Below are 23,040 nucleotides of genomic sequence, written 5' to 3' on the forward strand. Positions count from 1 at the left end.
GTTTAGGAAATTAATATATCCTGTAATTTCTGGCTCACGTAAGAATTTCTAAGATTCGGTAGCTAAGAAAGTACAAAAATCACTCTCCCCTATTTCATGGTGTGGGCTTAGGGTCTCTCTCTTAATTCTATCGCATTAATTTTACAAAAGTTCATTACTGCTCTATCATTCACACTATAGAACAGGTTTCCATAACTGAAGGGTAGCCAAAGAGAGGGGCAAGATGGTGTTTAAAGCTGACATTTGGGGGAAAAAAAAAAAAACAACAAACTTTAAGCTGAAGCTGGACTTTTTGGAGAAATAAGCTTCTTGAGAAAAGGAAAATAGCTGCAATTCTGTACTATTTGTAGGTTACCGCATAATGGATATGAATTTTAAGGGTCTTTCATGATAACTTTGTATATTTATATGCCAGCATTAAGCAGTAGTTGAAAGCAAAATGAACATAGTGTTGAACATTTAAAAAGGGAGGTAAAATGCATATAGACCACAAATTGCATGGTTTTATGTTAAGAGAACCTTAGGAAATTCAGGAAGCATAATCCTTCCCTGTAAGGCTAATACTGCTTTTGTTGTGTTGGAAGTGTCATTAGACCAAAAACCCACATGGAGCTGATTCTTCAGATGCTGAGGAAGGATACGGTGCTGGCAGGTATAGTAACCGTGAAGAGTGTGTGGGTGAAATAAGTCAGACTCAGGGAACAACTGAAGTGGTAGTTAATTCTGGTAAGGCCTGTGTGCTATGGAAGGTCTTGAAACCATCCAAATTTAAGCATCTAATTTCATAGAAGCACAGCAGGGTTTGGATGGGAAAGGATTTCCAAAGACCTTCTTGTCCAACTTCACTGTCGTGGGCAGGGACATCTTTCACTAGATCATGTTGCTCAAAGCCCCAGCCAAGCTGGCCTTGAGCAATTCCAGGTGGGGGGCATCCACAGCTTCTCTGACCAACCTGTTCCAGTGTTTCACCACTCCCATCACAACAACAACAAATCTTCATTGTGTCCACTCTACATCTACCCCCTTTCAGGTTAAAACCATTATCTCTTGTCTTGTCACTGCAGGCCCTGGTAAAAAGTGTCTCTTCATCTTTCTTTGTATATTCAAAGGCTGCAATAAGGTCTCCCCAGAGCCTTGTTTTCTCCAGGCTGAACAACCCCAACTCTCTCAGCCTGTCCTCATAGGAGAGGTGTTCCAGCCCTCTGAGCATTTTCATGGCCTCCTCTGGACTTGCTCCCAACAGGTCCATGTCCTTCTTATGTTGGGGGCCCCAGAGCTGGGCACAGAACTGCAGGTGGGGTCTCAGCAGAGCAGAGTAGAGGGGCAGAATCACCTCCCTCAACCTGCTGGCCACACTTGTTTTGATGCAGCCCAGGATATGGTTGGAAGTAGGAGCTGGAGTTTGGAGACTGATCTCAGGCTATTTCTGCAGTTGATGATGCAGTCAATGAAGAGAAGCTAAGAGAAAGAGGCTTCTTTAGGGAGTGAGTTGGAGGAGGACCCCATCCCAAAAGTGTGTGGTGTACCTTCAAATACTTATGGTCTGAGTTAAGTGGCATTTTGAGAGCTGTCTGGTGACTGATTAACCTTGTCGTTTCCTTGGGGAAAAAACGCTGCTAAATGTCGAGTTCTCAGGGAATTGTGGGATGGGAGTAGCTTGATAGGATCCTGTCAGATGAGTGACTAGCCCTCTAACTGGTGTGTCCTGGGGCAGGTTCATACATGTTACTGGTTGTTTTATTTGGTCAGTGGGGATGAGCTGTAATATATTTAAGTACGACTAGTTTCATGCATTTTGTATGCTGTTATAAGAGTAGCATAGTTACCCTCTCATCTCTTGAAAGACCCTTGATAGACAGGAAGACTGACACGTTCCTTTTCTGCACAAAAAAGATGAATTGCCTAGTTTGAACTCCCTTCTCAGTTTAGTATTGCATTGAGTGTTTGAAAGTGTATGTGCTGTGTAGAGATACAGGGGCAGAACATCATCAAAGTAACAGTAATCTTCAGATGCTGGCCCAGTGAGCTGAAGTCCTTTGGAAATGATAGAAATAACCAGAATGTGGACTTGATAATTGCATTTCTGTACACAGCATCCTTGGACTGTGTTCTGTAGCTATGGCTACTGCTGCTGCAAAAAAAGTAATACCAGACCAAATTCAGAATCTATACTGTGTTCTCTCTTTAGTCAACTTTATTGTGCAGGACCTTCCCTTGTTGTATGTAAATGTGGGAACCATGCCTGTTCTGTCTTTTCCTTCTCTTTACAGTCTTACAAACATAAGGAAAAGATCAGTCTTTATAGGTTGCTGTTCCCAAAACTAAATTTGGGATTTTTGCATTCCCTTAACCAGCTGGAACTTGCTGGAAAGGGTGCAAATGGGGCTATGCATTTCTGCAGGTGTTTTAGAGCTTCCTCTCTTCTAACTCGGCTCCGTTGTTTTCCAAAGCCTGACATCTTGTCTTGCAGGCTCAGCTGTGCTGTGCTCTTGACATGAGGTCAAAATGTGTGCGACTTTCATTACTTAAGTAAGAGGAGACTTATCCAGCTTTTAGTTGAGTAAGGACCTTTAACTTTCTTATTAGTCCTTTTGTCATCTATCTTCATTTTCTTCCAGCTTTTCCCACATTTCTTTTTTCTGCCTTTGTATTTTTCGCTTCATTTTTGCAAGAAAATAGCACTTCTCGCACCGTGCTTCCCAGTGCTTTCCTCAGAAGCATTTGCTGTTGTACCCCAAAGGCTTGAGTGCTCCCAGTCCTGTTGTGGGCTGGATGGAGATAAAATGGGCCAGATAAGGTTGTCTGTTGCCATTTTTAAGGCTTTCTGTCCCCTTGAATAGGGGACTCATACAGCTGTCCTTGATAAAGTTAAAGCACTAGGAAAATGATTCTCAGTTTTGTATTTTATGACTTAACAAGGCAGAGTATATTTATGTAGTAAACTGAAAAGGTAATTTCATCCAGGGTAACTAGGGAACACATCTCTCTGTCTGGTGTTGTGGTTTTGTTGGTTGGTTGGTTTTTTTTCTTCACACACATGCTCAGTGTTCAGGGGGTGTGTGGTAGCGTTCGTGGTGAGAATTATTACACGATTAATCCTTTTTACAAGTTGCTGTGAAATAGCTTCTTATTATAGTAGTCTTGGAAAAGTACTTAAGTTTTTTTCTTTCCTCTTTAGAATATAGATGAGATTTCGTTTATACATTTTCTATTTTTGTTTGTTTGTTTGTTTTGTTTTTGTGAGCGAGGACTGTTTGTCCGTGTTGGAGAGCAGCCTGCAATGCTCTACTGTGCATTTGTATTTCTAAATGCAGTTGGTGAACAGCCTCTGACAGAACCATGACTCTGGTCTGAGTAGGCTAGATTGCCTTCGTGTTTTATGGATTGAAACAAACAACTAACTCCCCCGTGACTTGTTTTCTCTCCTAAATGAAGATTAGGATTAGGGAAAGACTTGGAAATTGGTGAAGTATGACTTCTTTTAGTGCCTTTCAAAAGCTTCAGAAAGACTTAGCTAACAGTGCATCCACAAAATAAAGGGCAGAGGGAAATGTTTCAACTAGCATATTGTGAAAAATCTTTATTTGTAGTTGAGAAGAGGAAAAATTACACTTTATGAAGAGAACGTATTAGTATATCAGAAAACATGTTTGAAAAATAGCAAGCAATCTAGAATTTTGCTTGCAAATGACTGAAAATCCTGTCTCTTAACATACCTTAAAAGCAGAAAAATGTTAGTGAACGTAGGATGTGTTAAGAACCTGTTGGTAAATTTAAGGAAGAGCTATACCTCTGCTCTGTAATGTATCAGAGATTGGCGCTTCAGTACATCAGTGTGCCTTTTCCATTTTTATCTGTATTCTGTACTGTAACTGTCATGTTTTCCCATTTGAAATTGCAGCACATGGGTTTAGAGGGAGCCTCTTTTGTAACTAGTTGAAATTTCAGAGTAATGAGTTAAAAGTTTCCTCTTATTTTCTGACCTCTACTTCAGATTGGTCCACCTTAATACTTCTATCTAATGGGGCAGCTTTGCTGGTGTAAACTTCATAGACTTAGCCTCTATTTTACATTACATGGTGGGAAACGTTATTTTGCCTGTTGAGGTCCCCTTACCTTGCATTTGGACTGGAGACCTTGGAAAAAGTAGAAAGGATCGATTCAAGTGGCGGAGGGCAGTGTCTTTATTTTTTTTCTTCTCCAGAAACCAGAGTCATTAGAGATGAAAACATAACTGCCCCCCCATAAGAAGAGAACCTACCCCAGGACTGTGATCAGCCACGGTCGGTCTCCAAAGCGCGTGGTAGGCGGTGGGATGCAAAGGCAGCTCTTGGTGGGTGTCTACAAGGGCACCGGTACCCAGTGGGTCCCCATGGCGCTGCTGGCTCGGGTGGTCCCTGTGCCTTCCATGCACCTTTCGGGCAGTTGTATTGGCCCATGTGTTTAAGGGGGTTTATTCTATGTCGGGTTAGGGATCTGCATTATTCTTTTTTGCAGGGTTATTTTTAAGCAGGATCAACTTCTTGAGTTGATACACTGGCCTGCCCCAGTGTAATGACACAATGAGGATGGTTAAGATGGTGGTTCCCAAGTTCTTGCTGTTGAACGCGGTTTTGCTGACAAAGATTTCTGTTTAGCCACAGCCAAAGTGGTGTCTGATGTAAGAAGAGCAATTAAGAGGTTGCACTATTTTACTCATCGGCACTTCAATATAATGGGGAGGAGATAAGTAGATGCGAGGTGATCTGTAAACACAAGATTACAAGGCAGCTTGGCAGTGCGTGCATCCTTTTTGTATTCTTTTGTTAAAAGTGAATCATGGGCCTCACGTAATACAAGCCTGAAGAGAAAGTGCGAAATTCGAAGGAAGATTGGAATAGGTTACTGGAAAACCTGTAAACAAAAATGTAAAGGCAGTGTGTGGGTGGCAATGTGAGTAAGAGCAGACCTGTGTTCCTCTTGGAGAGAAACTGTTCTCCATCACCTCTCCACTTCCACTCATTTGGTTCATGTGAGGATGTCAGATACTGTGTGTCACCTTGACTTGTGTTTTGTAGTGTTAAAATTTTTATATGAGAGTTCTTTCTAGTGTCATTGAAATGATGGCTTCCTACTACCTGGTTTCTGTCAGATGATTTTGAGTGGCAGTAGCTGAGTTATTCTCACTTAGGTGTTAGTTGTATTAGGCTTCTACTAAAACGTCTTCACCTGTAAGGTATGTTGTAACTGTCTTTCTTCTGGAGGAATACAGAACCCATTAGGTAAAGTTTGTTCATTTTAAAAGGTGGGGAGGACTGTTGAGGCTGTAATCAAAGCTCCTGTGAGATTTCATTCACTGTTCTTTGAATGCAGTATGAGATCGGTGCTTGAAGTAAGGATCTATTTTTCAGACGTCATCCAAAGCCATCTGTGAAAAATTTTCTTTCCCTTTTAATAGCTCATTACATCAGTTATGTTGCTTTTCCTGCTTAAATAGCTGTATTGGAGTTGCAATATGAAGGCTTTTCTTTCGTATTATTCAGGTTATCATCTGCATTTTTACTGGGGCTAACTAATGGTCATGTGATTCAGTATGCTGGTATTGTTTGAAGTGAAAACAAGTATTTCAATTTTATGTGTTCTGACCCTGTGGTTCTGCCCGCCCCTCCCCGCCCCGCCCCCCCCCCCCCCCCGCCAAGGTGTACAAACAAAAACATTTGAGGTTTAGATTTAACAGGTGTTTCAAATTTACTGGAATTCCTGTTTTAATCTAGATTTTCTTTAAGGCATAGCACCTTGTCCCTCTCCCCTGCACACCATAACAAAACATATTCTCTTGTAGGGAACTATTTATTTGCAGTCACCATATCTGATTTTTATTTTCCCCTGGGATGCTGGAGGATTAGAGCAGATTATAGTGCTGGGATAATGTCTGACTCCTTGTGTTCCATTTAGTCATAAATAAACCCCTGAAAAATCTGAATGTTGCTATGGTGATGATAGTAAAAGCCTAGGATATGGAGTAAATGAGCCGCTTAGAAGCATAATGTCACTTGCAGTAATGAGCACGCTGTCGTTAGAGTAGTGATGGGTTTACCTGATGCTCTGTAACTTTGGTAGCCCACACCAGATTCTGAAAGCGAGTAAGTAGATGCAGTTCATTTGAATATGCCCTCTTCAGTAACTTACAGCTACTGACCTTTTAACAAATGGAAATTTGTGTTTTGTCTGTTTACTGGCTTTAATGTGTTGAAGTATCACAAAGAACCAAGCAAAAACATCCAATCTTTGTATGCTGCCTTTCACATGATGGGCTGATTGAATTAAAACAACAGAAAAATCAACTCAGAGCAATCCTATGTAAACAGACGCTTTCCTTCTCTGAAAGTACGGAATATGAGGAATAAGATTGCATTAAAATATGGTTTGTTCCTTTTATATTTTTTTTCCAGTCTTTATAACCTGGCTTCACTGGAACTAAGAGAAAACTTGCTGACATATTTACCTGAGTAAGTGACATTTCATGTGTTTGATTGTGTTAACATAAAATCTGCTTCTTAAAATCTGCTAAGATTTGAAACTCAGTGACAGAAAAAATACTCAGTGCTGACTGACAACATCATTTAAGAGATACAGCTTTGTTTTAGCAACACTTGGTTACATCCATTACCTGTGGTTCCACTTCGTTAGTAGCAAGAACCTGCAGTCTGCATCAATTGGTTCTGATCTAAATAAATACTTTATATAAAACACAGCATCACCAAGCGTTTCTTCCCACACATGTTGAACAAACACGTCAGGAATGAGGGTATTGGTTTGAGTTGTTCTCATGCTGAAATTTCATAACTGTGAAAGTGGGTTAATAGGATCTCGGACACTTCAACTCCAGACCTTCAGAGCATTTAAATAAGCATTCGTGTTCATGGCTAAGTAACCAAAAGCTTCCAAAACCTGGAAATCAAAGCCTTGGTGACAAACTAGGTCTACTGATGTATAAAATCTGACTTGGCTCACTGTGATTTTAGCAAGAAAAAGATAACTAGATGTCTCTGTTTTGTCTGTATTGTGGAAGAGGAATTGGTGGTCTTTTGTAAGATTAATCAGGTATCTTATATTTTGGGGATCTTTTTTGGCTGCCGGGAAGAAGCCTCTTCTTTCTCTAATGAAGGAGTTCCTTTCCTGGCTGCTTCTTCAAAGAGTTTTGGTGACTCCTATTCTGCTTGTTTAGATAATCTAATAGATACTGTAATAAATTTAACCTATTTTAATCAGAATCTCTTCCCTAGTCGCTTTGGGGTCCTTTTTTCCTGTCAGTCTACCCAGCACCTCAATTGTGGCTGTTTATAGCTGTGAGCCACAAGGCACTTTAAATGTCAGTGGTCAGAAGATAAGAATTGCTAGCTAGGTCTTGCCATGTGGTGTCAGAATGAAGCTATCACAAATGTTGACAATTTTATTGCTCCTGGAAAATTCGAACTGTCAGTAACGTAGCTGATGAGTCTGACTGGCTTTCGTGCCACTGCAGCTTTGGACAAGGTAAGCAAGAGCTCTACAGCAGGCTGCTTTTGAAGTAGAAGGATGGGCCTCTGTGTCTGTTCATGTTCAGAGAACTTCTATATCTTTCTGGGCTTCCCTCTAGTTTCATCTTCAAATCCAACCCGAAATATTTCAGAAATTGATAGATCAGGTTGAGAAGATAAATTATGGATTTGTTGAGTCTGGAGTCACACTGTTACATGTGATCACTGTGGGGAATTTTTATCCAGTTGCATAACTAAACTTGCCCTAAAAATAAACCCAACCAACTATACTAAACTATGTGGCATTGTTGACCCCGAGGGACTGATGGTTAAAGTAAAGAATAATGATTTGATTGCCTATACTAAGTTTTATGTTTCAAGGACATACAGTTACACTGACAAACCAAGTTATTTTTTCAGTAAGATATTACTGCAAATAGTCTATGCCCAGTAAAATAACTGTCTGTCTACAATACATTGTAATTTGAAATACGAGTTTCAGTAAAATGAGCTCATTCAAATACATGGGGTTTCTGTTGGTTTAGTCTGATGTGGTTTTGTTTTGACTTGATCTCATAGATCACTTGCCCAGCTGCAGCGACTAGAAGAACTTGATTTAGGAAACAATGAACTTTATCACTTGGTAAGAGAACATACCACTGATAGTGCATGCTGCTCTTATTTTATGCATCATTTAGATTAAATAGGTTGTAGGATGTCCAAAATTGAAGAAAGAAAAATATATGGGGGGAGAGTCTTTATGTACAGATGAATTTTGTCAGTGACTCGGTGCTTCTCATATCTGCTTAGTCTCGTTCAGTACGAAATTTCTTTACCCAAGAAACTGCAGCTCTAGATCTGAAACTGCAGATCTCTAGAAAATGAGGGCACTGCACAGACTTTTTCTACGGAAAGAAAAACGAGTGGAAGGGCACAAACTCTTGTCTGCACTTCCGATTGCCATGAACACATGGGCTGCTGCAGGGAGCTGGGTGAGCTGAGCACAGATGGAAGCTCAGTGGTTTCCAGGGTGGGAGGAGGTATCTTTGGGAGGGGGGCTGAGGCAAACTGCTGAGCGCTGCGGTGTCTGACATTGTGACAGGTAGACGTACCAAAAGGTATCAGTCATCTCCCTTAAGCTAACTCGATTAAATATTGGATTTGCAGTAGATTAAAAGTGTGCAATGCAGTTTGTTAGTGCATGCCAGGTAAAGTATGGTAGCTTTGTTAAGCTATAGCAATTAATTTGTATGATGGAGTTCCCAAATGCTCACATTCACCCTTGCTACATTTAACCATGGTACCTCTAAATAGTGCTTGGAGTAAGGATTGGTTTGCTCAGACTGTAATTATGGGGTGGCCGTTTGTTTTTCACTTGAAGCTCCTATGCTACTTAACGTTGTTACTTTTTATATTATAGCCAGAAACGATTGGTGCACTTTTCAATCTTAAAGACCTCTGGTTGGATGGAAACCAATTAGCCGAAATACCTCAGGTAAAGATGAGCTCTACTGATACTGTTTTGATGATGCTTTTCAAAGAAAACCTTTTTATTCATACCTAAAGGGTGGTGATCCAAAGCGAATAGTTTTTTCTCAGTTCATTTTGCTGGGTTTGGTTTTGGATGTGTTAAGGAAGAAGTTCCTCAGCAAGGCATTGTACATAGAATCATAGAATGGTTGGGGTTGGAAGGGACCTTAAAGGCCGTCTAATTTCAACTCCCCTGCCATGGGCAGGGACACCTTCCACTAGACCAAGTTCCTCAAAGCCCCATCCAACCTGGCCTTGAACACTTCCAGGGATGGGGCACCCACAGCTTCCCTGGGCAGCCTCTTCCAGTGCCTCACCACCCTCATGGTGAACAGTTTCTTCCTTGTATCTAATCTAAATATACTCTCAGTTTAAAGCCATTACCCCTTGTCCTATCACTACATGCCCTTGTAAAAAGTCCATCTCTGGATTTCTTGTAGCCCCTTTTAGGTACTGGAAGGCTGCTGTAAGGTGTCCCCAGAGCCTTCTTTTCTCCAAGCTGAACAACCCCAGCTCTCTAAGCCTGTCTTCATAGGAGAGGTGCTCCAGCCCTCTGATCACCTTCGTGTCCCTCCTCTGGACTTGCACCAACAGGTCCGTGTCCTTCTTATGTTGGGTCCCCAGAGCTGGACTCAGTGCTGTAGGTAGGGTCTCACCAGAGTGGAGTGACCTGCTGGCCACACTCCTTTTGATGCAGCTCAGGATCCCATTGCCATTCTGGACTGTGAGGGCACATTGCCAGGTCATGTTGACATGATATATGTTGTCAGACATTTTCTTTTAAACATTTTGACAAAGGAATTGTTTCCTAATAGGCACATTGTTCAATTTATAGGATGACACATCCTCTGTTTATAGTCCTGGCTCAATGATCAGGGAGCCACTAGTTGGCTGAGCTAACTCTCACCTTTTATATCTATTTTTAAATTGCAGTTTTGACAGCTTTGAGGAGGAATCATTAGGTTTTTTTGCAGTCGTCATCTTCTATTCAAATACAGTGTTTGGGAGAAATACAGTCATAGAACTCTTGCCATAAATAGAAATTTTGATTTATGCAGGCAAATCCCCCATCTGACATCAGTCATGGGATGAAGTGCCTTAGCATTTAAAGCTTACAGCACTCTAAATTCCCTTTCTTAAGAACTGTGATAACATGTGGGATGGTTTCTTTTCCCCCTTTTTCCTTTAGAACAAAGTCAAAACCTGTTTTCCCCTCTTCCTTGTTCAGTTTGCTGTTAGTTGCTGTATTGATCTCATTGTCAACAGCATAATTTGGCAATTAGTTACAGTTTAGTGGGTTTTATTGACTTTGTTGTTTGCTTGGACTACTAATTCTTTAAGTAGATGTAGTTAAACACTGATTATCATTCATAAAAGGTCAAGTATGACTTCAGCAGCTGTTTTTATTTAAGCTGGCCGTTATTGTATATTTGGTCTAATGTCCAAAAGATAGGATAAAGGGGGTGTGCATATGTGTTTAATGAAAGGCTCTCTTGAGGGGCAAACATTTCTAAAATTAAAGGACTGGTCTTGTGAGTTAGGATCAAGGCTGTCATTGTGCGATGATTTCATATATGTAAAAGTAAAGGACATTTCTGCCCTAGATGTTCTGTTCTCTGGAAGATGCTTTGGATGACTAAAATAGGAACTATCCTAGAGCGTGTATAGGGTTGTCTGTGTATATAGGGAATGAGAGGGTGCTGTGATGGCTAACAGGGACAAAGGTATTTCTCTGTCAGACTTTTAAGCTAATTGGCAGATTACCACTGTAAAAAATTAAGTAATCATTAATAATTGTAGATGATGGCAGTAGAACTTGGCAGTTAAAATATGCTTGCTAGAGCAACACTCCCAGTTCCTATTTCTACATTTGTTGCAGCTGGGAGATGTGAAGATATGAAATCCCTAGATGTCATGGCATGTTGCTGTATCAGCCAAAAGAAACTAATCCTAATTTGCCTAGGGTTAATTGGGAGGGGCAGACTTTAATTATGTGGAGGTTGATAATCTGTAGTGTTGAAAAAACCAACTTTGCAGTCTTTACTTGGCGATAACTCCAGTTTTGGCTGGTGCTTGCCTGGGTGTGCTCAGCATACCTTGTCTGACTACTGAAACCAGTCTTAATAGTTAGAATAAGGAACTGTGACTGAATCGCTTGGTTGGTTTATCATATGTAAAATATAATTGTTTACTTTTTTCTGCATTTAGAGGTCAGAGAAAGAACGACCAATTTAGAGGTCATAAAGAGAATTGTTTTTCCTTCTGGAATTTCATTGCAACGGTACATTTTTTTCAAATTGCTTTGTTATGTGTTTGAGCATGACTTAATTTTTTTTTTTTGTCTTGTATCACAGGAAGTAGGAAACCTGAAAAACCTGCTTTGTCTGGATGTTTCTGAAAATAAATTGGAATGCCTTCCTGAAGAAATTAGTGGTCTGACTTCTTTAACAGACTTGCTTGTTTCTCAGAATTTACTTCAGGTCTTACCTGATGGCATTGGTAAGTACAAGGTGAATGCTGTCAGACAGAACCATTTAGTCCACCGTAAATGGAAAGTTGTTTGCTTTCAAGTCTTTTGAAGTCTTTTTGTGCAAGAGATGAGCTTGTCTCAGCTATTATTTTTCATAGTATGAAATGCATAGCTCTATTATTTTCTCATTTTAATTGTCTGCATAATGACTATCTTGGAATCCTTTTTTGGCCCTCACTTAATACCTACCCAAACAAAAGTTAATATATCCTCTCTGGTCATACTGTGTCCATGTCACCGTTATAACTCTTTACATTGTAAAAGTCTAGCCTGTAACATGCTGTAGGTCACTTGATAAGACTGACTGACAGTATCGCTACAAAAAAAGACATCCTTTTTAGTAGGGATGTGTAATTATCTTCAATTAGACATTGTGATTAATCCTATACTGAGCCCAGTGGAAGGCTGTTCTGGCTTCAGCACATTATTCCTCACGCTTGAGTATCCAAACTACAACCTTTCTGTGTCTGACCCCTTAAAACAGCTTTAATAACTGAGGAATGTTTTTTGAAGCATTACCAGTGCCTTTTTAAAGGTAAATGTGTTTACACTTGCAGTAGCTGTGAAAAGTAGTTAGTGAGGCATTGTTTCTCCGCTGCTCATCAGCTGTTTTTCCTGACAGTTTCATGTTGCAAGACCATGCCTTCTCCTTGCCAGGATTTTTTTTTTCTTTTTTAAATAAAGGTGTAGGAGAAGGAGGACTTGTGAATGTGGTTTAACTGGGAATGTGGGAAAGAATGGGCAGACCTTCTCTCTCCCTCCATATGGTATATGAGCCTGAGAAAAGAGCAGTTTTTCTAGAAATTAAACTTGGGAGAGCGGAGTGACTACTGTGGGCCCTACAGCTGTCTAGAGTGTGTTTGGCAGAGACTCGCAGCAGCCCTCTCTGGTGACCTGAGCTGGCCAGTGCAGGTGTTGCACATGAGAAATGGAGCTGTACCTTCTGCAAGGCGACAGCCTACGCGGCCTGCGCCGGGGAGCCCGGCTGTAACACCAGCTGCTGAGCAAGAGGAGCTGCCGCTTCTCGGCAGCCCTGTGGAATGGAGTTGCTTTGCTGGGGAAGGTGACCGCAAAGGGCCAGGCCGTTTCAGGCCAGGCCTAGTTTGCGTGTGCATTTTGTAACGTTTTCTGGATCTAATTTTGTTACAAAGGCAAAAAACTAATACTTCTGTGAATATAATAGCTTACTTGTGTTTGGAAAATTGGGTAGGGCTACAGTATATATTTTGTATAATACTGGAACTTACTGTGTGAAACTGGGGAATTCTGGTGTTGTGGTTGAAGTGAAATTCTCGGGTCTCTGTGGAAGCTACTGAGAGGGGTTCAGCTGATCACTGAAATGTTGGTTGGACCGGTGGATCTGTAGAGCCCTCGAAGCAGGGCTGTCACCAACACCAGTGGGTCAGGTCAACCGTGGCTGTGTCTCACCAAGTTTCTGAAGCCCCTCATGGAGATGGCTCCAGCACCCGTGGGCAGCCTGTGTCCGTGCTGCACCACCTCCCACTGAGGAAGCTCCTCCAGATGTCCAGCCCATGCTTCAGTTTGCGGCCGTTGCTGTCTCACCTGCCACTGTGGAGAGGAGTTTGGCTCTGTCATCTCTGTAACTGCCCTTCAAGTAGTTGTAGGCTGTTCCCAGGTGCCTCCTTGGCTGCTGCTTTGCTGGAGTCAACAAAGTCAGCTCTCCCAGCCTCAGCTCACGTGTGCTCTGGTGACATTGGTATCTTTGTGCTGGACCGCCATCAGCATCTCACTTGAATTGTGGAGTCAGGGGGGAAGACGGGAGAGGACATGAAACTGAGCATGATTTCACAGGTGTGGCCTCACTGGTGCCAAGTAGACGGGATATAGTAACTTCCATTGATCTGCTGGCTGTAGTTCTAACATAGTCCAGCCAGTGTTTATTTCTGGTGAGAGCTCACTGCTAGTTCATGTTCAGCCTGGTGCTCACCATAGCCCCCAGGTCCTTTCCAGCAGGGTTCCTGTACAGTCCGTCACACCCCAGCCTGTGCTGGTGCATGGGTTCATTCTGCCCAGGTGCAGAGCTTTGCACTTCTCCTTGCTGAACCTTGGGTTTCTCTGTAGGTTGCTATCTTTCTGTGTATCAGCCGTCTCTTCATGATTTAGCATCATCAGCAAATTCGGTGTGCCAGCCTATGACAGCTCTGTTGGACCATGTGGGGATGGGCTGGGCCATGTCAGCAGCCAGTGGTGTCTCCTGAATTTTCTGTCTTGGGTTCTGCCTGGATCAGCTCTTCTTTGCACCAAAGACCATTCTGGTATGAAGGAGCAGAACAAAGTGCACTTTCTGCTCTGAAATGGTATTTTGTCCTTTCTGGGGAGAAGACCTTCAAAGTAGTTTGGTTTGTCATCTGTTGGGTTTCATGTCTGACTAACTCCGTTCTATATTAGGATAAAGAGACCTTGATCCTGTTTGGGTTTGGGCTGTGACTTCAGTGCAAGCCTTACTTACTCTGGCTGAGTAGGCATAGGTGATCTTCTGGACAGTTCTTTATTAATAAACATTGTATAATTGAGGAAAAAAATAGATCATTTTGCCCTGTAGACATGTCCTTGACACTTGCAATCTGAATGGTACCCCATGTAACTTCAATACAATTTAATATGCTTAAATATTGGATATGAATATTTATATTGAATATTAATTCAGTGATGCTAGAAACTTGCAAAAATAGTGCAAGCACCAAGAGAAGCAGTGCTTGAACTTTTTTTTTTTCCCTAACTGAAAATAATTTTTCATTGTGTTACAGAATTTCGAAAAGTTTTGCAGCAGTAAAATTTTCTGTAATTAAAGCAGGTTTTGGAGGATACTAAGCTAAATAAACATGTTGTTCTTTCTGTCCAGGAAAACTGAGGAGACTCTCCATTTTGAAGGTTGATCAGAACAAACTTATTCAACTGACGGATTCAATTGGAGACTGCGAAAGCCTTACTGAACTAGTTCTAACAGAAAACCAGCTGCAGGTAGGCACGGCCATGGCTGCTCAAATGGCTGGTGGTAATAAGACCTGCTGCTAAGTGCTGAATCACTTAACCAATCAGGTTACTCACCATTGCTACTGTTAAATAGCGAGTTTCTTTTAAATGCATTTTATTTCTAACCTGTTAAGTGAATGCTGAAGATCAAGTTGTGTGTAGTGACAATCCCCCTTTCCAAAGGCTTACGCAATTACATATTCACTCTTGAATCTTTCATGATCAGTGAGGGAACTGGAGCACCTGGGCTGCAGGTATCACTTAATTTGTGTTTTTAATGTGGAGTTTGTGCCACATTGTGTTGTTGCCAATTTTTGACGTGCATTATCTGGATCAGACTTGCTGGAACCTAATAGGAGCCCTGAGCGCTGCAGAACTGCATTCATACTGTTCCTTGTTCTGCTGCTCTACTCCAGCCAGGTATTAAATATGATATGTGGTCAATTAAAATAAATCTCAGACTTCCTTCCATGAGATGTTTCCTTCCATTATTTTGAAACTGCCTTGACATGGTGCTGACACTTGGAGGGTAGAAGTGTTGATACAAGTCTAGATTTGAGCATTTCTTAAGTTAGGCTGGTGTTTGGTTGAGTTAGGAGCTTAAGGCTATTGGAAAGATGCCTCTCCAGAGGTCAGTTCATAGCATGTAAGTTAGAAACTTGGCTATCTACTATCTGTTTAGGAACCCTAAAGTTATATAATACAGACATTCTGCATACATGCTTTTGCATACGGCTGTTGTGCATCTGTCATCTTAGTGCAGAATTCATGAGTGAATTTATATCAGAAACTGATGTTCCTGGACATTACTTCTGCAAGATAAAACCTTGGATGTCCTTTGGAAGGCCTGGTAGTAATAAGGGTTAACTACACTCTGATTTTTGAAAGTGGATCAGTCTATTGATTCTATTAAGTTAAATAAATTCTATTAAATTATATAAATAATCTATTAAATCTATAAATAAGTCCATTAAGTCTATTATTGTTAATTAATTTGAAAGTGGGAAGTTTTGTTCTAATTCTGTGAATTTACAAATTCCGTTTGCATATTATTTTGTCTTTGTTGGAACAGTCGTTGCCGAAGAGCATCGGAAGACTAAAGAAGCTGAACAATTTGAATGCCGATAGAAACAAATTAACATCTTTGCCCAAAGAGGTAAGTTTTGTGCAAGTCTCACAGATGCGATTATACAAACCAGAAAACTCTTGATTTCAAGCGCCTACAAGAAGTAGCAGGCAGCTTTGCTTCACTGGCTGTTCTTCGCAAACCGATCACAACCAGAAGCTCGTCCATTAGGTCTGAGCAGCAGCTGTGGTGGTTTGGTGGCTTGGAAGTGCGAAATGGCCCTGCAGTTGAACAAGAGGGCTTGGGTCTAACTAGTTTGTAACTACTAATTCCCAGTGTGTGTCAGGTCCAGCACTATTTGAAGACTAGGAGTTCTGTTAAGAGTGAATGCATTTAAACATCAATATGCCTCTTCTGTATGTAGTATAAAAGTACTGCCAGAGTATTCCTTGCCTAACTCTTGTGAGCAATAGCAAAAGGAAAGTTTCATATTCTGAAAAATGATTCAGAGATTGTTTTGACAGTCGTTTTGTTTTTTGCCTTTTGTCATTTTGCCTTTAAATATGTGGACCAGATGTGACCAAGATCACTGATACCTGAAATCTTACAGTGATGAACACTAGGACCTCTTGTCTATCATAACAGTATATGGAATGAAATGAGGCTAAAATTTCTATTGTGAAACTAAATATAATGAAGGCCTTACAAGTTTAGTTCAGCAGTAAATTCTGGAAAAAGATCGAGGGAAGCAGCATCCTGTGATTAGAACATGGGACTGCGAGTTGGCTCTGGCCGCACTCCTGTTTTTGTCCAAATAGTTCTCCCCCTTAATTTTCCTGTTTCTAACATGTGGCACCGAGGTCATAGCTTTTGTTCACTGCTTTCAGTCACTTCAGGAGCAGGAGGGGTTTGTACTCAGGTGGCAGCTGATGGATGGGAATTGAGAGGAGTATCAGCTCTGCCTAGTGAGAGCACACTTCTGCTCAGACCCGCTTACTTACAGAGCTTGGACAGCTAAAAGAGGAGGTGTGAGGACGGAACAAAGTGGCTGAGAACCAGGAGCTGCGAAGAGCCAATGGTCTGAAGAGGAGGGATTGAGCAGGGGCAGAGGATGCTGCTGTAGCACTGGCAGCAACAGTTCAAGTGGCCCAGGTCTGAGCTGCCGCAGGTCATTCGCCTAGTCGGGGCTCCGCAATAACCCTTATTGCTCCTTTACAGATTGGCTTGAAAGTGTATGTTTGACGAGGGGAAGGTGAGGGAGGGAAGGTGAGAGTACTGCAGCACCTCTGGCAGGATAACATCTCCTCTGCAAAGGTGCTGCTGTTCTGAACATAAAATTGCAGAGGGCGCACCCAGGTTGCATAAAAGCTAACAAGAGGCAGGACCTTGGGAAAACCGTGTTTCTGGGCATGTAATGGCAATTTTGATCTTGTACTTATTCAGCAGAAAACTTTCCATGTCTCTACAAAGAACTTATACATTACACAGGTGTTGTAGACTATCCGTGCTTGGGACTCATATAGTTTTGTGTTTAGTGCACCTTTAAGCAGAATTGCTCTGAGTTTGTTATAACATGTAAGGTTTTACAATACACTTTCCTGCCAGATTGGCCATTAGTAGCTTATGTAGTGTATGAGTACTTTTCTTAGTTAACTTGAGTTCGTGGTATCGGTGACAGTGCATGAGGTGAGCAGCGTGGCTTGGAAGGAGCAGGGAGAAAAGCAGGTAAGAGGAGGAGGCTCGGCATCAGGAACAGGTAAAGCAGGGTGACTATGGTGTGTGCCTGTTTGGGGGGAACAACAGAGTCAAGGGCTTGGTGCAGAATGATAAAGGGACTAATGCTGAACAAGAAAGTGGAGATTTTGAACCAGAAATGGGTTTCAGAGGTGGAAAGCGTTGCCCAGTTGGTGAAGGATGTGGCAGGATCGAAGGGTGAAGTGAAGAACAAGAATGTATGTTAAGAACATTAGTGCACATGAGAGGGGAAGGGACACCTGCACAAAGGGTGAGATGAAGTCAGGAATGAGTCTCTGTTTGGAGAAGGCGAGTGATGAGGAAATGGAAGGTGGTATCTGGAATGAAGTGAGCTGGGGAGTTGTAGAAAGTCCAGGAAATAAGGATGGGAGAGGGTGGTTCCCAGGGAGCTTGGCAGAGAAACAGAGGAAACAGATCTCCTTGGCATCTGCTGCTTTGAAACAGATTTTTTTTTTTCCACCTCCCCCCCGCCCCGTAAAGGTCTTCACACCTATGTATCTTTCCCATTAGAGCTAACACTTTGAAATTACATTTACATAAGATTTCCAGAATGTTTCATTAAAGCATGTTTTACTCTGTGGATTAAAAAAAAAAAGATATTTTTAAAGGAAGTCTGTCTTCCTCCAACTGGAGGGTCATATCCACCCTCTAGATCAGTGGATTTGAATTCCAAGCTGGCAATGGTAACAAATAGAAAGCAAAAACAACTGATGCAATGGTTTGCCTCGAAAGTACTGTTTAATATGTGTGTATTGCAGAACCTACCATCTAGCTAACTAGATATTTCAGTTTCAGTTTTTCAAGTTTCAGTTTCAATTCCTTATGCTTAGGTTGTTCAATAAGACCAGTTTTCCCTCAAAGTCTTTAGATTGCCTTCTAACAATGCTGAAACGCTAGTTGTGAAAACAGAAAGAAATCTCTGCTCCTGTTTTGTCTGTTTCTTAACCGGTAGCTTTTTGCTTTACATCAAATGTAAGCATTTCTGTAGTACAAGTTTTCTGGTTGAAATGCAGAGGAATTCGGTGAAGAGTCACATTTCATAGCTCTAAAAGAAAAATGTTCTGCGTAAACAGAGTGCACAGGTGTAATGAGTACTGTTTGCTGTTGCATGAAGCATCCACAGGAGCCGCTTCAGGGATGCGGATAATGGCCAAGATCTGATGCTGCGTTTCCTTTTGGATGGCAAGGAGAAACAATTTGGTGTCTTGGTGAAATATTCAGTTTCCATTTTCCTTCTTATCATTACTGACTTAAAAAAAAGGTACAAAATGCATTGGTAGAGCACTTAAGAAAAACTGAAAAGTGTCTTCTGTCTGTTGGAAGGTTCTGCTTGACAGTGAGAAGGCATACCATCTTTTGCATTTATTTTCATCTCAGACTGACTAACTAATATTTAAAGCCAGGCACTGACTTCTGACAGCAGTTGTTTTTGACACCACAGCCTGCTGTGTGTTGCTTAAGATGTCTCCTGAGATAGTATGGCAAGAGCGGGGTCTCAGACGTTTGCACATCAGTCAGTGTTAGTACTGGTAAACTGGTTACTCCCCACAGAAGCAGTCGGATGCAGGAGTATGCACTGCAGGCGTTCTTACTCTGTGTCTTGCATCTGGGCAGGAACAACCCCAGGTTCCAGTACAGGTTGGGGAATGACCTATTAGAGAGCAGTGTAGGGGAAAGGGACCTGGGGGTCCTGGTGGACAGCAGGATGACCATGAGCCAGCACTGTGCCCTTGTGGCCAAGAAGGCCAATGGCATCCTGGGGTGTATTAGAAGGGGGATGGTTAGTAGGTCGAGAGAGGTTCTCCTTCCCCTCTACTCTGCCCTGGTGAGACCTCACCTGGAATATTGTGTCCAGTTCTGGGCCCCTCAGTTCAAGAAGGACAGGGAACTGCTGGAGAGAGTCCAGCGCAGGGCCACAAAGATGATTAAGGGAGTGGAGCATCTCCCTGATGAGGAAAGGCTGAGGGAGCTGGGGCTCTTTAGCTTGGAGAAGAGGAGACTGAGGGGTGACCTCATCAATGTTTATAAATATATAAAGGGTGCGTGTCACGAGGATGGAGCCAGGCTCTTCTCAGTGACAACCAACAGTAAGACAAGGGGTAATGGGTTCAAGCTGGAATACAAGAGGTTCCACTTAAATTTGAGAAGAAACTTCTTCTCAGTGAGGGTGACGGAACACTGGAACAGGCTGCCCAGGGAGGTTGTGGATTCTCCTTCTCTGGAGACGTTCAAACCCGCCTGGATGCCTTCCTGTGTAACCTCACCTAGGTGTTCCTGCCCCAGCAGGGGGATTGGACTGGATGATCTTTCGAGATCCCTTCCAATCCCTGACATTCTGTGATTCTGTGATTACTCTGTATCCTTCCCTCCTTTTGTTCTTTCTGTGCTTTACAGAACGGCTAGAAGAGCTGTGCATTTGTGGTCTTCATCCTTACGACAAATAGGTGAGGGAGAGGCCTTTGCTAGTTTCTGTTGGAGAGGAACAAATGCACAGTCTGGTAACGTGCATACAGAAAAGATGAGGCTCTACTAGGGAGAAGAGTACATGCAACAAATATATCTACTTGCTGGTGTCTCTGTCCTTCCGTCCAGAATTATTCCTGTAGCAAAGAGCGCTTTTGTAGATATGATGGCAGAAATTACATGCCTGTTCCAATATAACCTGGTGAAATAATGAGTTCTAGTTTTTCTTTGTGGTGGTGCGGGGTTTTGTTTTGTGGTTTTGAGGTTTGTTTGGGGTGGTTGGTGGTTGTGTTTGGTTTGTGTTCTTGGTGTGAGGGTTTTTTGTGTTTGTTTTTTGTTGTTTGGTTGGTTTTTGTTTTTGTTTGGTTTTCTTTTTTTGTTTTTATTTTGGGGTTTTTGGGGTTTGGGGGGTTTTTTGTGTTTTTGTTTTTTGTTTGTGGTGGGGTTTTTTGTTTTTTGGGTGTTTTTTGGTGGGTTTTTTGTGGGGTTTTTTTTGTGTGGGGGGTTTTTTTTTGTTAGCAGTTTACTAGGATTGGATTTTGGGTCAGCCCATCAATCCATTACATTACCAGATTGTTTTAATGCACATTTGTAAAACCAGTCTCTACCTTTTGGTGTAAGATTTCTTAATTTGGGATTATAGAGGAGTTTGTATGCAAATAATCCTTCAAAATTTCCTGATTCAGAGGTTCTTCTGTATCTGGTGCTGATACATAAGGTAAAACATGGAGCAGCTGAATGTCTGACTGAGACTTGAGTCACTGACAGATTTCATCTCCAGTATCACATCGTGCAGCTCGATCCCTCTCTCACTGAACTGAGTGGCGAAACAGATTTCCGCAAGAATGGAGAATGTCTAAACCTGTTCATAGTTACAAATGTTTTTCCCCTTAAACTTGAAAGACCTGCCTGGTGACTCTTTGGTATTGAAATCCCACCCTGGAACTGGAACGCTGGTGAAACTGGTGTGTTGATTTTGGCACTTGCATAAATAACCTCCTTGGAATGTTTTCCAGTTCATGTGCTTTTGTTAATGAGTCTCTACAACCTGCAGAGATCTCGTAATGTGTCCTTCCTGGCTCTCAGGTATATTGTGTCTGAGAATTATTACTGCAGTAGGTAAAACTGCGGGGTTGTCGCTTTTTTTTTTTTTAACAAGTTGGGGCCACTTTGTTTCTGGTTTTAACTTCTAATGTCCTGTCCGTTCCCTCGTTTGTGTGTCTCAAAAGGAAAAAAGGGTACTAGGGAAAAATGCAGGAAAACTTGTCTTGAGTCACAGGGCAGAGGAGCAATATTGCTGTGCTCCTCCCATACTATTCACTAGTGGTGCAGGGGGTGTTAAAGTGAGTTTGCAGATTTTCCTAGCCAATTTAAAGTTAATAATAACTGAATAATAGCTAATAATAGTGAGTTGGGCAGTTCCTTCCACCTCTAAATGTATTCTTTGCTTGCAATTAAAGAATTAATCTGTTTTATCTGGGGCCAACGAAAATTCTGACTTTATTTACTTGGAATCCAAGCAAAATTTTGGTTATGACACACTGGAAAAGATTTTACAACAGAATAGGAACTATGTTTAAATTCTCAGTATATTTATCCAAGTTATATAAACCTTACGAAAGTTCTTGATGCTGACAGCTGTATTGAGAGTTGAATAAACGAAATGTGTCACTGGACTTCTAGTCACACGCTGAAGAATAATCATGGTGATATTTGTCATAATGTCAGGGTTGGTTTTTGGGTTTTTTTGCATTGCTTATACCTGAATGAAAGGTGCTAACTGGTAGAGGACAGCAGAATTGTTTTGTAGATTTTGAGCAGTTAACAGATGCTGAGATCAAAAGGTGTTATTCAGCTGATGTAACTAGAAGGTCTTCTGAGTTCCACACCTTAACTTGTGTTTTGGCTTTAGAGCACTAACAATGTGATGATGTGCCATCGTAATTGGTAAAATTTGGTCTGTGATGACGAACGACTGTAACTGACAGCTGGGCTCAAGTAAGGGAACAAATGGGATTTTTTGGGAGAGAACTGAATGGGAAGAGAGGGATGAACCTGTACCTCCAGAAAGCTACAAAGGGTATAATCAGCAAGAAAAATCAAATGGCAACCATTAGGTTATTGTAACAAATAAGAGCAGTAACAAATAAGAGCAGTAAAAGTTGGGTGATCAAAAATATGCAGCTGATGCAGGTGTCAGAAGAACAGTCTGTCTGTAGCAGAGGAGTCATCAGAAACATCAGCAGAGAAGCGATGTGGTAAGACTTGCAGTTCTGGAGGACTGTTTAAGATGGACTGGCAGTGGATTTTGAATATCCAAAAAGCAGGAGGCTGAAGTGGGGAGCGCCGGTCATGATCGGAACACGGAGGGAAGGTTTAGCAGCCAAGCTGACATCGTCTGCATGTGTGTCCAAGTCTTGCTGCTTCTCCTTGACAAGAAAGCTGTTAGAAAAATGAGCCTCAGACTGAGATAGGAAAAAAAAAAAGCAAAGAAGTCCTCCATAAGGGTAGAGTTTTGTGTGGAACTTGGAGGGATCCTAGTGACGCTCGTCGTCTGAAGCAAGTCTACCTGAATGCAAATAAGCAGTTTTATTCAGATTTTACAGTACTGTAAAATCAGTGATATCAAAATCAGCACTTTGTAGTAATGATCATTTTCTGCCTGACTGGGGGGTGTGTGTGTGTGTGGTGGGTTTGTATTTGTTTGTGTGTGTGGCTTTTTTTCTTTTTTTTTTTTTTTTTTTTTTAATCTGGCATGACTGTTCTTTGGAGATGGTAGGCTGAGACAAGTGAATAACCCTTAAATTAAAGTTGCTAGGATGAAGTAATTCTCAGGAGTATGACTTAGACATGTCCAACTCATTTGAGACCTTTTCCTGATGTCTAGCTCACTACAGAAGAACGTGAGGACTTCTTTGAGCCTCCAGTCTTTGGAACAGTTACTCATGTGCCTAGAACTGAGCACATGCTTGTCCCCATTGATTGAAGTCTGTGCTGGAAATGAGCTGTGTGCTTCACTGTTCTATGGGCTTGTGGTCTCAGCTGTGTACTTGGTGCCCCTGCGGCGGTTTGGCAAAGTCTGTGGTAAGCATGTGACGAGACCTTGGGAAAGCATGGCTCTCTGTCAGCTGGTGACCCTCAGCCACACCAGCGACATTCCGATACCCTCTTACTTCATAGTGGTCACAACGATGGTTTCCTTT

The 23,040-nt window shown here is 41.8% G+C and overlaps 1 protein-coding gene across 1 annotated transcript in view; it reads left to right on the top strand.

The window, feature by feature from the left end:
- LRRC1 (leucine rich repeat containing 1) overlaps positions 1-23,040 on the top strand; it is a 71,482-nt gene that overhangs the window by 39,685 nt on the left and 8,757 nt on the right. Inside the window, exons 5-10 of the mRNA XM_065631723.1 lie at positions 6,432-6,488; positions 8,079-8,142; positions 8,920-8,994; positions 11,384-11,528; positions 14,423-14,541; positions 15,626-15,709. Of these exons, the coding sequence (XP_065487795.1) occupies positions 6,432-6,488; positions 8,079-8,142; positions 8,920-8,994; positions 11,384-11,528; positions 14,423-14,541; positions 15,626-15,709 (544 nt within the window). The remainder of the gene's footprint in view (positions 1-6,431; positions 6,489-8,078; positions 8,143-8,919; positions 8,995-11,383; positions 11,529-14,422; positions 14,542-15,625; positions 15,710-23,040) is intronic.

Source organism: Caloenas nicobarica, chromosome 3 (assembly GCF_036013445.1).
Source record: "Caloenas nicobarica isolate bCalNic1 chromosome 3, bCalNic1.hap1, whole genome shotgun sequence".
Classification (NCBI taxonomy): Eukaryota; Metazoa; Chordata; class Aves; order Columbiformes; family Columbidae; genus Caloenas; species Caloenas nicobarica.